At 38.0% G+C, this 18,333-nt stretch overlaps 1 protein-coding gene across 4 annotated transcripts in view; it reads left to right on the forward strand.

The window, feature by feature from the left end:
• The window catches only part of TIPRL (TOR signaling pathway regulator), a 37,958-nt gene that overhangs the window by 18,121 nt on the left and 1,504 nt on the right, over positions 1 to 18,333 (forward strand). For 3 of the 4 annotated variants that reach the window (XM_072830492.1, XM_072830495.1, XM_072830494.1), the window contains exons 5-7: positions 8,438 to 8,533; positions 10,558 to 10,620; positions 12,032 to 13,587. In XM_072830492.1, the coding sequence (XP_072686593.1) occupies positions 8,438 to 8,533; positions 10,558 to 10,620; positions 12,032 to 12,175 (303 nt within the window). In that variant the 3' untranslated portion in view covers positions 12,176 to 13,587. Of the gene's footprint in view, positions 1 to 8,437; positions 8,534 to 10,557; positions 10,621 to 12,031; positions 13,588 to 18,333 lie in introns of those variants that run through there. The other variant, XM_072830493.1, reaches the window with a different exon arrangement.

Consider the following 18,333-nt stretch of genomic DNA (forward strand, 5'->3'; position numbering starts at 1 on the left):
AATGAATGTGTAAAGAATCAGTTAATTTAATTTCTTTGTTTTGTAGACAAGGCCCAAAAGTTTAGTTTATCTAAGGTCATGAAACTAATTAGTGACAGTTTTCTTTGTACCATCTGATATATATCATTACCATTAGATAATTGTTTTATTAGTACCTTACTCCCTTGTTCACCTATAACCCCCCCCAATTTAGCTTTTGTCATTTAGATTTGTTCACTTTTCCAACTTACCCAGTCATGCACCTTTCCACTTGCCTACCCACCTACTATGACTAATTGACTATGTGGACTGTTCCTTATGAGTTCCTATATTTGGGTGCATTTGTATCCAAGTAGGTGGCTATTCCTTGATGTATACAAGTGGGTAGTTATATGGGGAGCACATGTGTTTTTGTGGATGAAGGAGTGGGAGAGGATGGGCCTAAATTATGTTTGTACCAGAGTAATAGTGACTAAGTCTCAAACTGAAGGTTAACATCATCTTAACATGTTCTTTTTTTTTTTTTTTACCTTGTATAACTCTTTATTTATTTTTTTTACAAGATTTATTTATTTGAGAGAGAGCGAGCATGCACAGGTGCAAGGAGGGGCAGAGGGAAGGGGCAGAGGGAGAGAGAGAATCTCAAGCCAACTCTGCACTGAGCTCCATAGCCTCACGTAGGGCTCAGTCTCATGAACCTTAGATCACGACCTGAGCCAAAACCAAGAATCCAATGCTCAACAGATTTCACCACCCAGACACCTTTGACCTCCCCTTGTCTTGTGTAATTTTAAAAGTTATGCGTGATAGATAGGGTTGTATTTTAAGAATGCCTGGAATGATTTCATTAGAATAGTGTCCGTTTTGGGTTGGTTTCTTTCTAACAACCTAACCCATAGTGCTATAAATAAATGCCATAGCTCCTGGTTTAGTGGTAGGGTATGAACAGATGAAGTTCCCTTTATTTTTAAAAGATTTTATTTATTTATTTTAAAAGAGAATGCTTGCAGGAGACAGAGGAGGGACAGAGGGAGAGGGCGGAAGATAAGCAGATGGAGGAGCCAGAGGTGGGGCTTAACACAGGGCTCCATCGATTGCAAGACCCAGAGATCATGACCTAAGCCAAAATCAAGACCCAGATGCTCAACTGACTGAGCCACCCAGGTTCCCCCCCAAATGAAGTTTCTTCTATAGAAGCAAAGACTAGCCCGTTAAATATAAACATAGTTTATGGTGGTGCCTGGGAAGCTAAGGAAGCAGAGCTTTTCAAGAAGGTCATGAAGGTGGTCAGTATCATGCAGTAAAGAGATCTTAGAATGGGATGGTGTCCACTAGACTGAAAACCTTGTTTATTGGTTTTAGCAAGTAAGATATTGTTATTCATGCTGGCAAGTGCAGTTTAGGTTACATGGTGGGGGGGAGGGTGGTAAGTGAAAGATGTGGAGGTGGAGACAAACTTCCAAAAACCTTCCCTGGATGAAAAGAACAGAAAATGTCTAAGAGAGGACAGGAGGTTGATGGAGGTGTGCATGCTTTTTGTTTTTTTAAATATGGGGAAGACTATCATGTTCAGGTACTCACAGGAAGGAGTCATTGTGGAGAGAGGGGAGAAAATGAATGGAGTGAGGTTTCAGAGGAGGGGAGTAAGAGGAAGGCTTCGAGCTGTGTGTGAGACACCAGATTAGAAGAACTGCGGTCTTCTCCTCCTACGTGTCTTCTTTACTCTCACACTCAGAATGCTTCTGACATCAGATGTGTAGGTTTTTTCCTCACACCAAGAATTCTATGACATTAGTGCAGTGTCCTGCAATGTAACTTACTGTCTACTTGGAAATAGTGTCAGATCCCACAGGTTAAGGGCTTAAACCCACAAGACTACCATCCCCAACCCTACCTCTTCAGTGCCAGCCATAAGTAGTAGGTTTTCAGATTACCCACAACTTTTGTCCATTTGGCTACAAATTAGAGGTTTCCATGACCTCTTCCTTTTTTTTTTTTTTAAGATTTTATTTATTTATTCATGATAGACACAGAGAGAGGTAGAGGGAAAAGCAGTCTCCCCATGGGGAGCCCAATGCAGGACTCGATCCCAGGACCCCAGGATTCATGCCCTGAGCTGAAGGCAGACGCTCAACCACTGAGCCACCCAGGTGTCCCATCTCTTCCCTCGGATTTGATTATTTGCTAGTACAGCTCACAGAACTGAGGGAAGCTGACTTATGTTTACCAGTTTATTAAAGGATATGGTTACAGAGATATAGACGAACAGCCAGATGGGAGATACATGGGAAGTATGGGATGGTCCCACGTGCAAGACCTCTGCCCATTTGGAATTGGCATACATTACTCTCCTGGTATATATATGTGTTCACCAACCTGGAAACTCTCTGAACCTCATACTATCAGGATTTTATGGAGGCTTCCTCACATAGGCATAGTCAATTATTAACTACATTTCCAACTCCTCTCTTGTCTCTGGAAAGTGAGCATGGGAACTGAAAATCCAAGCCTCTGATCATGGCCTGGTCTTCCTGGGGACAATTCCCCGACCCAGGTGCCCACTTAGATTTGCTTCATTAGGACAAAAGATGTTCCTAAGTGCTCTTATCACTTAAGAATTTAAAAGCGTTTTAGAAGCCCTCTGTCAGGCACCAGAAGCAGAGACAAATATATATATTTTCTATTATTTCACAGACACCGTGTTGGATACTTATCTATATTAGATCATTTATCCTTACGGAAATTCTACACAATAAGCAGAAATGGAGGGTCAGAGATATTTAGTAACTTGCCCAAGATGAATCACAGTGGATCAGTTTGACTCTGCATTGGCTCATAATATTCTAGGATCTAGATCATGGGAGGAAAGAGTAGCCTTAGATAGAAGAGATGTTTCTTCCATGGTGATAGGAGGAAAGGGGGGACAGGATGTAGGTAAGCCTGCCTCTAGTCTGTGATGCCCAAACCTGGAATTTTATCAGAATTACCTAGGCAGAATTTATCAAGATTTAGTTATCCCTTAACACTATGGGACAAAGAATATTTCTTCTCTGACTATCCATAGTACAATTGCTGTATGCATGTTGACTAGAAAGCTGGGTAGACACGTGGAAATGGAGAGAATAGGCCAGGAAAGGTTTTATAGAGAAGCTGATCCCGATCTGAGTCTTAGGTGTATAAATTACCCAGTCAGACCAGGGAGGGACCTAGTAGTAGAACACACTGATACTGAAGTATTTTCTGAACTGGTTGTTTGTGAGAATTGCTAATAGCTTCAGGCTGTCACATTATCATAATGAAGTAGGACAGTCATTTCCAGAGCCCTTGTTAGGTGCTTTCCACTGAAGCTTGCTTGAGGCCACTTAATTGGCCTTTTACAAAGAGTGTTTTCTGACTTAAAATCTACATTTTTCCCAATTGCTTTCAGATAAAATGTGAACCATCTCACATTATTTTTAGTTTAACAGAGCTCTCCAAGGAACTTCTAAAAATAAGTATAAAATTTTAAGGACTACTTTTTATCTTTCCCTGTGGCTAGGAGTTTGGGGGTATGGAATAAACAGCTGATCCTTGAACAGTGTGGGAATTGGGGATACCAATAATCCTCCCTCAGAAGTTGAAAAATCTTTGTATAACTTTTGATTCCCCCCAAATATAACTAATAGCCTACTGTTGACCGGAAGTCTTGCTGATAACATAACAGTTGATTGCACGTATTTTGCATATTATATGTGTTATATACTGTATCTTTACAATAAAGTAAGCTAGAGAAAAGAAAATGTTATTAAGAATATCATACGGAAGAGAAAATACATTTACAGTACTATACTGGTATTTATTTAAAAAACGGCTTATAGGTGGATTCGCACAGTTCACATCTTTGTTGTTCAAGGGATAACTGTATAGATATCTTTCACTTTCAAAACCTTCTTGGAATCATCTGGGATAATGGTAATAATATTCATTGCCTTTATTTGGTATTTTAACCTTGGCCAGAAAACCGCTAAAAAGCTCTTGTTTTAGAATTGTAAAGCTTGTTGCTTATGAATGTTTGGTTTTTCAATTTCCATAGTAATTATAAAACACTCTGAAAAGAAACGATCCTGAAATGTGGTAGCTACTTATATTAAGCAAAGTAACTTACTTTAGATTCCTGATATTGTTAGATGGAGCCTTTTAGGTTGCTTTTAATTTATTTAATTGTTTCAGGGTTTGAAGTGTTTTTACCATCTTAATTTTTAATTCGAAACCTAGACAATTTTAATTAAAAAGAAAAATGCTTGTGGCACAGCTCCCCAGGGAGAAAGAGTAGATTTAGAGTTCTGTGCACCGTGAGGTCTGGGATGTTTTTGGATTTGCTTTAGTGAGTTTCTGAGGAGTTTTGATAATTTTGTGTGAGTGATATTACCTATATCTAATTGTAAGATACTTCAGAAATTAATTTTTGTTTTTTTTTCTAAATTAGCTTCTTTTGTAATGTTTGTTTTTAGGTTAGGATTTTGTGTTCTAATACACTGTCCTTGGTAGGGTTTACTGTTGATAGGACTCCTCTGACAAAAATCTAAAGAAAATCTATTTTCATGCTAATAAGTAAATTTTTAAGTTTCAGAGGAAATAAATTTCCCATCTCCCAAATACTTACAGTGCTATTATGTTCCGTAATGGTGTTTACAGCTAATGGTTAGTTCTGTTCTGAGTATAGAGTGAGGAGGCAATGTTGTCCATCTTCTGCTTCTATGTTTTACTTAAGAATCCAAGAGTCCGAGTATGCCAGGTAGGAACATATCTTTCATCGCTGGGGGACAAAATATTCCACAGTGCCTCTGCAGATGTAGCTTTTGTTGGAATGTAGTCCTATTGAAATGTCATATTTTACAGAGACAGAGCCTAAGAAATTGTTTCTTCACATCCCCTGTTTTTATAGATGAAGGAGACCTTGGGTGGTTTAGCTAATAATTTGCTCTAAGTTAGTGGTTCTCAACCTGATTACACTCATTGCTCCACTGTTGTTTTACCAAATACTTTAAGTACCCCCTCCCTTTTATTACCTTGAAATGAAATTCATAGATAATATAACCTACTTTCTTTCCAATAAATTAACATAATGTCCTAATTATAAAAGAGAAATAAAGGGAAATTGATTTAGAATAAAATATGTAATTTGGTATGTAAATGCATAATATGACTGCACTAAAGACATAAAGTCGTCAGGGGCTTACATTTGCATAATGAATCACTGTGAATATGACAGCAAGAAGTGTAGGCTGGCAGAGGTGTGAGGTGTCAGTCAGTGACTCTCATAACACAATCACTGCCATTGGTGATGGCGATTTTTTAAAAAAATGGTGAACAACCCTAAAATAAAGTTCCAAGTAAAGCCAAGTATAATCTGTCCTTGATTTACAAGGTAATTGCGTTCCTGGAAATTGAGTGAATTTTGCATTTATATGTAAAATGGAATTAAATTCCAAGATCAGATCAATATAAATTGTTGTTTTGTTTTGTTTAACCCATATGAATGCCAGGTTAAGATATTTGGAAGTTTTGTGGGATGCAGGATTGAATTTTGTTTATAGGATTGTCTTGTGCATTTTAGAACATCTAACATCTCTGGTCTTAATCTGCAAAATATTGCAATTGCTCATCATTTTGATAAAAAACACCCTCAAAAATTTCCAAATATTCCCCTACAAGAGAACTATTGACTTAAAATATACAGTTGAATTGTGGAAATGGGACTAGAACCTGGTCTTCTAATTCCTAGTCTCCCCTCTGTGTGCTGAAATGATACTTCAGCTTATGTCCTGTGTTGTGCCCAGTGCGACTGTTAATAGCTAATTTGGAAATCTGAAAAAATGTTACCAGTCTTTCCAATCTTTCCAGTAATTACAAATAGCACTCTATCAAGTAATGATCTGCTTCCTGGTCAGTTTGTTGTGACACAGCAAGTGGTCACAGCTCAGGTTCTTCCTCCAAGATCTTCTTTATTCTAAGTCTTGCTTTTTCAGTCTGTTGTTGATAATCCTATCAGAGGGCAGTATGACTGAACCTTTTCCAGAAAAGATAGCTCTAGGGATCCCTGGGTGGCGCAGCGGTTTGGCGCCTGCCTTTGGCCCAGGGCGCGATCCTGGAGACCTGGGATCGAGTCCCACGTTGGGTTCCCGGTGCATGGAGCCTGCTCCTCCCTCTGCCTGTGTCTCTGCCTCTCTCTCTCTCTCTCTGTGTGACTATCACAAATAAATAAAAATTAAAAAAAAAGAAAAAGAAAAGATAGCTCTAGCCTGTCTCATTAGCAGTTGCTAATAAGCACTAGCTATTACTACTAGCTACTTGTCTAGGCAGTAGGGACACAGTGATGGCACAAAACAGATATTCTCACTGATATGTTGCCTACAGTCAAGTGGAGGGACGTGGGCTGTAAGCAAGTAAACCCACAAACAGATATAGCTATAAATCTGTTAATTTATAAGGAAGAGAAGATAACGAGAAATCAACTGTGATTATGGAATGGTAGGAAAGGCTTCTCTGTAGAAGTGACATTTATACTGAGCTCTGAAGACAAGTGTTAGGTCTGGCAAAAGTGTGCCTTACGGCAGGGCACCTGGGTGGCTTGGTCAGTTAAGCTTCGGCTTTCAGCTCAGGTCATGATCTCAGGGTCCTGGGATAGAGCCCCGCATCAGACTCTGCACTCAGTGGGGAGTTTGTTCAAGATTCTCTCTCTCCCTCTACCCCCCACCTCCCACCCTTCCCACCCCCGCTCTCTCTCTCAGATAAATAAATCTTAACAAAAAAAGGTCCTAAGGAAGGAGAGCTTAGCCTGTGGCTGGTGACTGTCTAGGCAGTAAAGCCACTATTATTAGTGGGTTATCTTGTTATTTCTTTATTCTTCATTAATACTGCCCTGAGGTTGTATGGAGTTGTAGGTAGTTCCCTGAATATATCTTCCTATTTGATGCCTCAAAACTTTGTATACCTACTTTTTCCTCTTTGTGGAATTCTCCTTCCCACCCCAGCTCTTCCTTCCATGGTCACTTTGCACTGCCTTCTCTTTCTCCAGCCGACTTAGGTACTTCTTTCTTTGAGTGCTTATTGAACCCGTGCATACCCCTGTTACTATAGCTACCACATCATTTTTCTCTGTTTCCCTCTTTGATAAACTTCCTGATGATTGGGATTGTATCTTTTTATTTATATAAATTCAAGACCTACTATAGTAAGAACTGGACAGTTAATAGACAAATATTTATTTAGTAAATGGTCAAGCATTTTTTTTAAAGAAATGGCCTTTATTTTATTTTATTTTATTTTATTTAAGTAATCTCTACCCCCAACGTGGGACTTGAACTCATGACCCTGAGATCAAGGGCTGTATGCTCTACTGACTAAGCCAGCCAGGTTCAGCCAGGTTCCCCCAAACATTTTTCTCTTCTGTTCTCTTCTTTTTCCTTTCCTTTCCTTTCCTTTCCTTTCCTTTCCTTTCCTTCCCTTCCCTTCCCTTCCCTTCCCTTTCCCTTTCCCTTTCCCTTTCCCTTTCCCTTTCCCTTTCCCTTTCCCTTTCCCTTTCCTTCTTTTTCTTTATTAAAAAGAGGGAGAGAGATGGTGGGGAGGGACAGAGGGAAAGAGAATCTTAAGCAGGCTCCATGCCCAGTGTGAAGCCCAATATGGGTCTCAGTCTCATAATCCTGAGATCATCACCTAAGCTGAAATCAGGGGTTGGACACCTAACCAACTGAGCCACCCAGCTGCCCCAAAATACTCTTTTTGAAGATCTAAAACACTATCCAGCCCCTCTTTCCCTGCCTCCAGGACCAACCTCATGCTCTCTGCTATCCCTGGCTTTCTCACTTTCCTCAATTGTGTACACTTGGAAAACAAATGTGTAGATATGACACAGATGAAAGATGTTAAGAACATATAATGATCTGATAAACCAGTCTTTGGCAGTATAAAATAGTACTTAATTGGTTGTACTGAAGTAGACCATTCCATTTAAGGTCTTTTCTCTTTATTTTATCTTTTATTTTTTATTTTTTTTATTTTCTCTTTATTTAATGTAAAGTGAGTAAGAGACAAGCAACGACAAAGAAATAGGTTATTTCATTTTGGTATTACCGGTGTTGACATTTACTGTAAGTACTGTCAGTTTTTAAAGTGAACATTGTAATTTGCTCTTTGCTTAGGTATTTTTAAAGTCTTTTTTAACTTCAATATCTTTTGACCTAAAAAATATTTTTGTATTGTAGGAAATTGAAGCCAGGATGTTTATATTATAATACAATATATTGAGCCTTATTTGAAGCTATGACAAAGAACCTCTAGTTTAGAGATTTCTATATACTGCTTATTCAGCCTTCCTTTGATGCCTCTGAAAAAAATTTATTTTCAAAAAAAAGTATTTTCTTTTAGCAGAGTAATAACATTTAATTTTCATTAAAATACTACCTTACTGTTTTTTCAGAGAGTAATGCCTTCTAGCTTTTTCCTGCTGTTGCGATTTTTCTTGAGAATCGATGGGGTGCTTATCAGAATGAATGACACAAGACTTTACCACGAGGTATTTATTCTTATATAATGAATATACTAGTTGATGTTGGGCTTGTTCATGTTGTTTCATTGAGAATTTGAAATGAAATAGTGCTTTATATTTTATGGCAGTCCTTCTAACCTTTAAGATTGGGTGTTCTACATTTACTGTTGACTGCCCAGTTAATGAAATATCACATCTTTTCTGAAAATTCTGTTAGCTAAAAATTAAAAATGTTTTCTAAAAGACACTCCCCAGTAGGGGATGTCTGATGCTTCTAAAAAAATCTCATGTATACTTGATCTGTGTTTAAGAAAACTGTCCCCTAACTCTTACCTTTATCATATGTATTGTTTATATAATATCTTGATATTAAAAATACCAATCACATGGCCTCCTGATATTTGTATCACATAATCATTTTGGTAGTTATTCTAAAGTTTCAGAGCTCTGTACTTCATCTGTAGAAACTATTGACATACAAGGTTTTCAAAAAAGTGTTAAAAAAAAAAAGGGAGGCTTAAACTGAGTCATGGAAATTCTTCTAGTAGCTTATAGCAGCCTGTCCTTTTGGAATGGATTTGTAACCTCTGATTTGGATCATTTAGAATGGTGAATTAGAGAAGAGATACCAGTGTCAGTAGGGCAGTGATAGTAACAGTGAACTCTCATAACCACCCTGTGAAATAAAAACTGTCATTATTTCTGTTTATAGCTGAGGCATCTGTAGCAAAGAGATTAAGTCACTTGCCCAAGTTCTACAGTTAATAGGTGGCAGAAGTGAGATTTGAACCCAATAGGATGGGGTTGAATTGGTGTTTTCCCAAATCCTGCTCTTGGGGATAGGTGGATTTTTTCCCTTGAAATAACATGGTAACTGTGATCTTTTTAAAAGTGGTACCAAGGTACTAAAGATAGACTGCATTTTTCTGTCTCAGAAAAAGATGAAATCTAAATTTTATGCTTTAAATCAACAGTATTTCTTAGGAATGTATCCTAAAAACATTCTCATATATAGTAATCCACAAATATTAATCAGGCAATTGTATATATTTTATACGCACACACACACGGATGTTCATGGCAGTGCTATTGTTTAAAATAGCAAAAAGGAGAGAAGGAAGGAGCTTCATAAGGTCCACTGAATGGACACCAATATGAATTATTTAATTTACATCCATATAATAGGAAAGTATACATCTGTTAAAATTAATGGCAGAGAGTAATACTTAACTGATATATAAAGATATGCCTCTCAGTGTTGAATTTTAAAAAGTGAGTATGAATCTATATAAAATTTTGTATAGAAATTTCTAAATGTTAAGGATAGTATTATCTATAGAAGCTGTGGTTGCTCTATACTTTTCTATTATCTGATTTTTTTAGTGAACATTAATCTTTTTATTTCCTTTCCTTAATATAAAAGATTAAAATATGTATTTATTGATTAAAATTTTAAGAGACTTTAATCTTGTGTGATTTTTCTTATATTGAATAATGTTCCACCAAAAAACAAATTGTAATAAATTACTTTCTAAAACCTAACTTTGAAAAGTTGGAAATGAGAAAAATTGAAGTACCAAATATGTGACTTATTAAATAAGGAATTTGATAAGAATTTTGTAGAAATGGGAGAGAATAAATTTTGTTTAACCTTTTTTTTTTAAACATGGAATAGCCATGATTATGAAGGTAGATGATAATACAGCTGAAGGAAAAGATGCCATTCCAAACATTAAGTAGTATTAAAATCTCTTGCATTTCTCATTTGCAAATATACATATTTTTTCAAAGTAAAACTTGCTTGTGTTTCTCTTACATGGTAATTATTAAATCTGTTTACATATGATAATCACTGATTTACAGAGATTGGCATTAGTAATTCAGAATTATTGGTGAGAATTCGTTATCTCACTGCAGAATTAGATATTCTTGTCAGACTCCATACTGCTTTTGCAACCTGTCCTGTTGTCATAGGCAGTTTTGTGTAACAGAAAGGATTTTGTAACCATAGAAATAGATTTATTCCAACCCTCTTTTATTTTTCAACATAGGCCGACAAGACCTACATGTTACGAGAATATACGTCACGAGAGAGCAAAATTGCTAATTTAATGGTACAGTATTTAATATCAGCTTTTAGAAGTAGACTTTTAATGTTTCATTTTGTATGTTTCCATCTAAATCTGTGTCCCTAAATTTTATCGATTCACCTAATAAGCCTCTGTTGGATAAATCCTCCTGGAGCATAACTTTTCTGAACTCACTTTCAATGCAAAACCAGTTCCAGTTCCAGTTGGTATAGGTACCAGAACCATTATCTGATCTAATTTCCACATTTTATTCTGGAAAATGTGACTCACTCTATGTCATGCAACTTTTTGGTGGTGGGTCTGCACCTGGGACCAGCTGGATGCTCTTTCCATTTAACACTTTGTCACCCTATAATTTCTACCCAGTCTATGTTTTTATTCTTAAAATGTGGTAATTCTATACCATACCTTGTTTTGGCCTAATTTCCTTTTTTTTTTTTTTTTTTTTTTTCTCCTCTGGGACTTATGAAGGGCTTCTACAAGTCTGTAGGATTCTATAATAGGTTGCTTCAAAAGTGATACCTTTTTGCAAATTCGTTATTAATCTTTTTTCACTTGTAGTGCTTATTTCTGTATGGGTTAGGAAAGTTGCTTAGAGTCCACGGTAGACCACATTCTGGGCTCTATGTGAAGGCTACTGCTTTCTTTCTTTTTTTTTTAATTTAAGATTTTATTTATTTATTCATGAGACACACAGAGAGAGGCAGAGACATAGGCAGAGGGAGAAGCAGTCTCCTTGCATGGAGCCCGATGTGGGACTCATTCCCCTGACCGGGATCACACCCTAAGCTGAAGGCAGATGCTCAACCGCTGAGCCACCCAGGTGTCCCTGAAGGCTAGTGCTTTCAAGGTACAAAAGCAGGAGGGAAAGGGGATTAGATGAAGGTGTCATAAAAAAAAATTTTTTTAAAGTAGGTACCACACTCAGCTTAACCGACTGAACCTCCCAGGTACCCCAAGATGGATTAAATTCTTAATACATCTGTGAGAGCATTATAAATAACATCTCCCTATGAGCTTTGAGGGGCTCATTCAGTAAGAGGTCTGCATGATTCAGTAACAAAAGATACTTATTATCATTAGAAATACCTTATGATGCTCTGTTTTCTAATGTATATATTAAGGTCATTTTAACATTGGTGTGCTGGGGTGCCTGGGTGGTACAATGGTTAAACAGCCGACTCTTGATCTCAGCTCAGGTCTTGATCTCAGAGTCATGAGTTTAAGCCCTGTATCAGGCTGTATCAGCCTCTGCGCTCAGCATGGAGTCTGCTTGAGATTCTCCCTCTGCCCCTCCCATTAGTTTTCTCTCTGAAATATATAAATCTTTAAAAAATAAAATCGGTGTGCTTTTAATGCTTGAACCAAAGCATTTCCAAAAAGTACCAGTGTAATAACTGAATATGTACTAACCTAGTTTGTATGTGTTTCCTAGCATGTTTCACCTTCCCTCTTCACGGAACCTAATGAAATATCACAGTATTTACCGATAAAGGAGGCAGTTTGTGAGAAGCTACTATTTCCAGAAAGAATTGATCCCAACCCTGCAGACTCACAAGAAAGTAGACCTGTGGAATAGAATGTGCTACAGTATATATTCACCATGGAATTTGACTGGAGACCTTAGCTATTTGGAGGGGAGGGGGTATTTTTATTATGAGAATTAATGGCCTCATTTGTGTGCAGATTTTCTGTAGCCTTAAAGGAAAAAGAAAGGATTGTTCCAGGGAGGTTCACTCAACTGTTGTTTGTACTGTCTGTCTTCCAGTTCATATTCCAGATTTGTATTTTCTGGAGTTAAATTCGGATTTCTAAATTATTACAAAGTGGGATCTCACTGGTAGTGACGTATGTATGTCTCTCGAGCAGTGGGTGCAGTCTGTACCCATCATGAAACACTGTTTCCGCCCCAAGGAGGTTACTGTAAATCACAGAAACACAGCACCTGCTGACTCTCACGAGATTCCTGCTCGTGCATGTTGATGTACCAGCTCTTTACTTTGGGCTTTTGGTGTTTATTCGTACTTCTGGAGAGTCATGAGTTGCCTTTTAGGAAATTGATGTCATACTTTAATGATCTTTACCCAAAACAAATTTAAAAAAAAAATTTCCCCTCTAAATTTAAATTGGCTTTTGAAGTCTTTGAGAAAATTTCAGACACAGAACTGAATCATCCAGGGTTCTGGCAAACCGAAAGTGGTGTATCCACGGAAACACCTGAATGTGCTTTGCCACCCACAGGTAGGATGTCAGAGCTGTCCTTCCTCCACCTTTAGGTGCTTTTTCTTATGTGTGGTTCTACTTGTATGGACAGTTTTTTACTTCATTTTCCATGCAACCTTGGAATGAATAAATCCATTGAATATTGAATTTATATTGTTGTCTATCTAATTTATTGGCTAAATTTTGTCACAAGTGATTTTGGTATTTGTTTGCCTTCTGCTACATCACCTGCAAAGTATAGGAAATCAGGATTTTGTTGGCTTTAAGAAAATACATGGCATGTTCACTGTATATTAAATACACCTGTATGTAATGTTTTCTCTTAGGGCAGAAAAGTGTATATATTGTATTCAGCTTTCTGTTGTATTTTATTTGCCATGCAGATTTGAACAGAATAGACTCTTTATTCATACAAGATATAAGAAATGAAAAACTTGTAAGAATATTCATTAGTTGAAGTTTCTGGGCAACATCATTATATATATACTTAACTTGAATCAGTTGTCTTAGTCTCTGAGTCAGGTTTAGATTACTTATTTTGAGAATCCATTGTTTAAAATTGTGGGAAATTAAAAGAACTGACCTTTTTTATAGAGGATGGGAAGTTGATAGGATGAGTGTATTTCTGGAAGCTCCTCCAGTTTATTCCTGTGGAGAATACCCAGGAATAAATATTTGCCCATTGCTAAATAAGACATATGCCGTTTTATATTTATTTGTTCCAAGTGTCTTTTTGTAAGAAAAGAATAAACAATGAGGAATTACTGACCTATGTTTTGCTATTTCATTTATTTCCGTTTTTCCTGAAGCTTAATTTTAAAAAATGGTTTGGTATACTTTTTTCATTTGTGCTTTGTTTGGAACTTGGTCAGCATTATAGCCAGATTCTGCAGTCAGATTATCATAGAAATCTAAAGATAGTTCAGAATATAATCTCCCAGTGTAGCTTTTGGGCTCTTGTTCCTCTTCCTCTGCCTTCCCTACAGCCAGTACTTCTATGGATGTTTTAATCAGCCAGTGTTTGCTGTATGATGGGTTGTTGGTTTTTTTTTTTTAATTTTCTTTATTTATTTATGATAGAGAGAGAGAGAGAGGCAGAGACACAGGCAGAGGGAGAAGCAGGCACCATGCACCGGGAGCCCGATGTGGGATTCGATCCCGGGTCTCCAGGATCGCGCCCTGGGCCAAAGGCAGGCGCCAAACCGCTGCGCCACCCAGGGATCCCCGGGTTGTTGTTTTTGAAAATAGAGATACCTGTCATTAGTATCATTCCGTTTAGTTTTAAGTGAAGTGCCGTGTATCCAATACTGACTGCACTAGGTACAAGGGATTACAATAATGAAGAGCTATAGTATATATATATGTCTTCACAGAGGTAAAGTTTAATGAAGGAAACAAGGTAAAAATAATTACAAATTTTAACAACTCTGATGGAAATAATACTGATTTCATGGGCAGCCCCTGTGGCTTAGCAGTTTAGCGCCGCTTGCAGCCCAGGGCGTGACCCGGGAGACCCTGGATCGAGTCCCACGTCAGGCTCTCTGCATGGAGCCTGCTTCTCCCTCTGCCTGTGTCTCTGCCTCTCATTCTCTCTCTGTGTCTCTATGAATAAATAAATAAAATCTTAAAAAAAAAAAAAAGGAAATAATACTGATTTCAGAAAATAACAAAATCACCTTTAGGAGAGGTAGTCAGAATTCTGCTTCTGAACAAGGAGTAGAAAGCTTCAAGAGACTGTCACTCCTAACTTCACAAGGAAAAAAAGCTGGATAATCTGCAGAGTTACAGCTTTTCTTGAGCATGTCAGAGAGCTGAAGTTGGGGGACAAGGCAGACCGAATCCCAGAGGGTGATAAGCAACAGGTGGGACACACACATTTTTCATTTTAGAAAGAAGGGTTAAAGAACAAAGTAGCTGCTATACAAGCAGCTAAACATAATCTAGAACATTAAACTCCTAAAGGAATTTAAGAACTTGGAATCCCTGAGAGTTTCAAATAAGGGGACTTAACACACACAAGTTCTTTCCCAATGGCCTACACCAAGTGCTCACAAGAAACACTGGGCCAGGGCAGGGGACCAGAAAGTCCCTGTTAGTGGTTCAGGCATGCAGGAGGTACTTGGCTACTGCTGAGAAACCCTGCCCACTTCTCCAGACCGTTTTCGTGAAGGATGCAAAAGCTTTAGGCTGCTGAGGGAGGTGCTCCAAATCATATCACCCTTACTAGAGGAGAGGCAGAAATATAGTATTTCTAGAGGAGGAATAAAGACAAAACCCACTTGTTTCTGGGCATGGGAAATATTCTGCCTTTGGACACAGGCAAGGAGCCATTATGGCTGGAGAAGGAGTACAAATATCCTCCAACCTTGGCGGAGGGACAGAAAAACCTGGGCCCAGGATCCTACATAGATAATTTCATGCCCGTGGGTTGGGCATGAAGTTTACACAACAGTACAATGCACACTGTCTTCAAGTGTATACAGAACATTTACCAAGGTAGAGAATATTCTAGACCATAAAACAAAGTCATATGAAGTTTGTTCTCTGACCATAACAATTAACCAGTAAAATCCAGTAACAAGAAGATATCTGGGAAATCCCAAATAACTTCCCATGAGAGAAATTAAGGAAGTCCTGAGTAAAGGGAAACAAATACCATATTTGTAGGATGAAAGATTCAAGATGTTAATACACCAATTCTTACCCGATTGATCTATAGTCAGTGTAATCCCATTCAAAATCCTAGCAGGCTTTTTCGTTAGAAATTTATAAGATGATTCTAAAATGTGTATGGAAATCCAAAGAATCTAGATAGCCAAAACAATTTTGTAAAAGCAAAGTTGGAGAATTCAAATTACCTGATTTCAAGACAGTCTAGAGTTATAGTAATCAAGATTGTGTAGCAACTGTGTTAGGATTGACACAAGGATCACTTAAACAGAATAGTGAATCAAATTGACCTACACTGGGATCACTTAAACAGAATAGTGAATCAAATTGACCTACACCTGGCTGGCTCAGTTTGAGGAGCATGCAACTCTTGATCTCAGGGTTGTGAATTTGAGCCCCCTGTTGGGTATAGAGATTGCTAAAAATAAACTAAAAAAAAAAAAAAGATAGACACATACATATCTGATTGATTTTGAATAGTATACAAAGGTGATTCAGTGGAGAAAGGATAGTCTTTTCAACAAATAGTGCTAGAACATTCAGACATCCACATCCAAAGAAGAGAATCTTGAACTTTACCTCACAGCATGTACAAAAATTACCTCAAAATGAATCAAGACCTCAATGTAAAACATAAAAAGGTTGTGGAAGTAAACCAGAAAATCTTAGGGACTCTGGGTAGGTGAAGATTTCTTCAATAAAATCCAAAAAGCCCTAATTACAAGAAAACATTGATGAAATGGGTTTCATTAAAACAAAACAAAACAAAAAAAAACTTGTTTTTGAAAAACATTCTTAAAGAATATCAACAGATAAGCCACGGACTGGGAGGAAATATTTCCAAGACACATGTGTGACCTAGGACTTGTTATCTAGAATACATAACTCTTGTAACAATAGTAAAACATAACCCAATTTAAAAATGAGTAGGGGGACCTGGGTGGCTCAGTGGTTGAACATCTGCCTTTGGCTCACGTTGTCCTAGGGCCCTGGGATGGAGCCCCACATCAGGCTCCCTGCGGAGAGCCTGCTTCTCCCTCTGCCTATGTGTCTGTGTCTCTCATGAATAAATAAATTCTTTAAAAATAAATAAAAATGGGTAAAAGTTGTGGATGTTAATTAAGCTTATGAAAATAGGTTCAAAATCATCAACTATTAGGCAAATGCAAATGAAAATTTCAGTGAGATACTACTGCACTTATAATGGCTAGAATTAAAAAATGGATGAGACAAATGTCAGGGTGTGAAACAGCTGGAATCTCCAACATTGCTAGTGAGAATGGTCAACCACTTTTGGGAAACTGGCAGTTTCTCGTAAAGGTAAACAAACGTTCACTCACCTTTCAAGTCAGCAATCTTACTCCTAGATGAAACATGACCACCCAAAGGCCCATATACAAATGTTTATAACAACTTTATTCGTAATTGCCAAAAGCTGGAAGCAATGTAAAATTGCTTCAGTTTGGGACTTCTCAGTCCATATGACTGTGTGTGTGTGTGTTGGCATATACACACGCACATGTATGTGCATTTTTATCACTCAGCCATAAAATGGAACTAATAGCTAATAGTGGATGAATCTCAAAACCATTATGCTAAGTGAAAGAAGTGAGACATGCAAGAATACATACTGTATGATCTCACTTGTATTAGGGTTCTTTGGAGAAACAGAACCAATGTATGTATCTCCTCCATAGAAGTATGTATGTATATGTATATATGTGCATACATGTGTGTGTGTATATGCCAACACACACACACACACACACACACACACACACACACACACTCATATGGACTGAGAAGTCCCAAGATCTGCAGTTAGCAAGCTGGAGACCCAGGAGAACCAATGGTGTGATTTCCGGTCTGAAACCTAGCAGGCTCCGGACCCAAGGAGAGCCATGTTTCAGTTTAGGTTTCAAGGGTAGGGAAAGACCTTTGTTCCAGCCTAACAGGCGGGAGGAGTTCACTCCCACTCAGATTTTAATTCCATTCAAGTCTTTAATTGGCTGGGTGAGACCCACCCACACGAGGGAGGACCATCTGCTCTACTGGGTGTACCAATTCAAATGTTAATCTTTTTCAGAAACACCCCCACAGACACACCCAGAGTGATGTCTGACCAAATGCCTTGGCACCCTGTGTCCTGGCCAAACTGACAAAAAATTAACCATCACAATAGCGTTCTAGAAAAGGCAACACTTTATAGGGCAGAAATCAGATCAGTGGTGGCAGGAGAAAGGGAGGCTGCTGAACACAAAGGGGTAGGAGGGAAATGTGGTAAAAGTGATGGAATACACTATTTTTATGTGGTGGTTACACAACCACAAATATTTGTCAGAAGTCGTTGAATTGGTGAATTCCCTTATATGTAATTGTACCTCAACAAACAAAAAACCCCACAAAATTTGAGGAGCCATTTAAAGAAGGAGAAGAAGAGGTAGTCTGGGAACTATTCTGAGGACATGTCACTGAGGTTGCAACCTGAATGATGAATATAATCTACCTATGGGATTTGTTCAGGGCAGAAAGGGCTTTCGAAGAGAGGAGCGGTATGAGAAAAGACCTTGAGGCAGGACAGATTGGCATATTCATGGAAGTGGAAGGAGCACAAGATGAGGCCAAAGGGATGAGCTGAGGCCAGTTGAGAACAACTTAGGGATTTCTAGTCCTCTTTTAAGGAAGACAGAGTTTAATGCAATGAGAAACAGGGGAAGTTAAGCATAAATTGATTTGACTTACATCTTATATTCACTTTAGCTGCAGCATAAGGATGGATGGAAGGTGTTAGGAGGAGAAGCAGAGCATCAATCGAGGAGGCGAACAGCCAGCCAGGTGTTCGCC

This window comes from Canis lupus, chromosome 6, assembly GCF_048164855.1.
Source record: "Canis lupus baileyi chromosome 6, mCanLup2.hap1, whole genome shotgun sequence".
In the NCBI taxonomy this organism is placed as follows: Eukaryota; Metazoa; Chordata; class Mammalia; order Carnivora; family Canidae; genus Canis; species Canis lupus.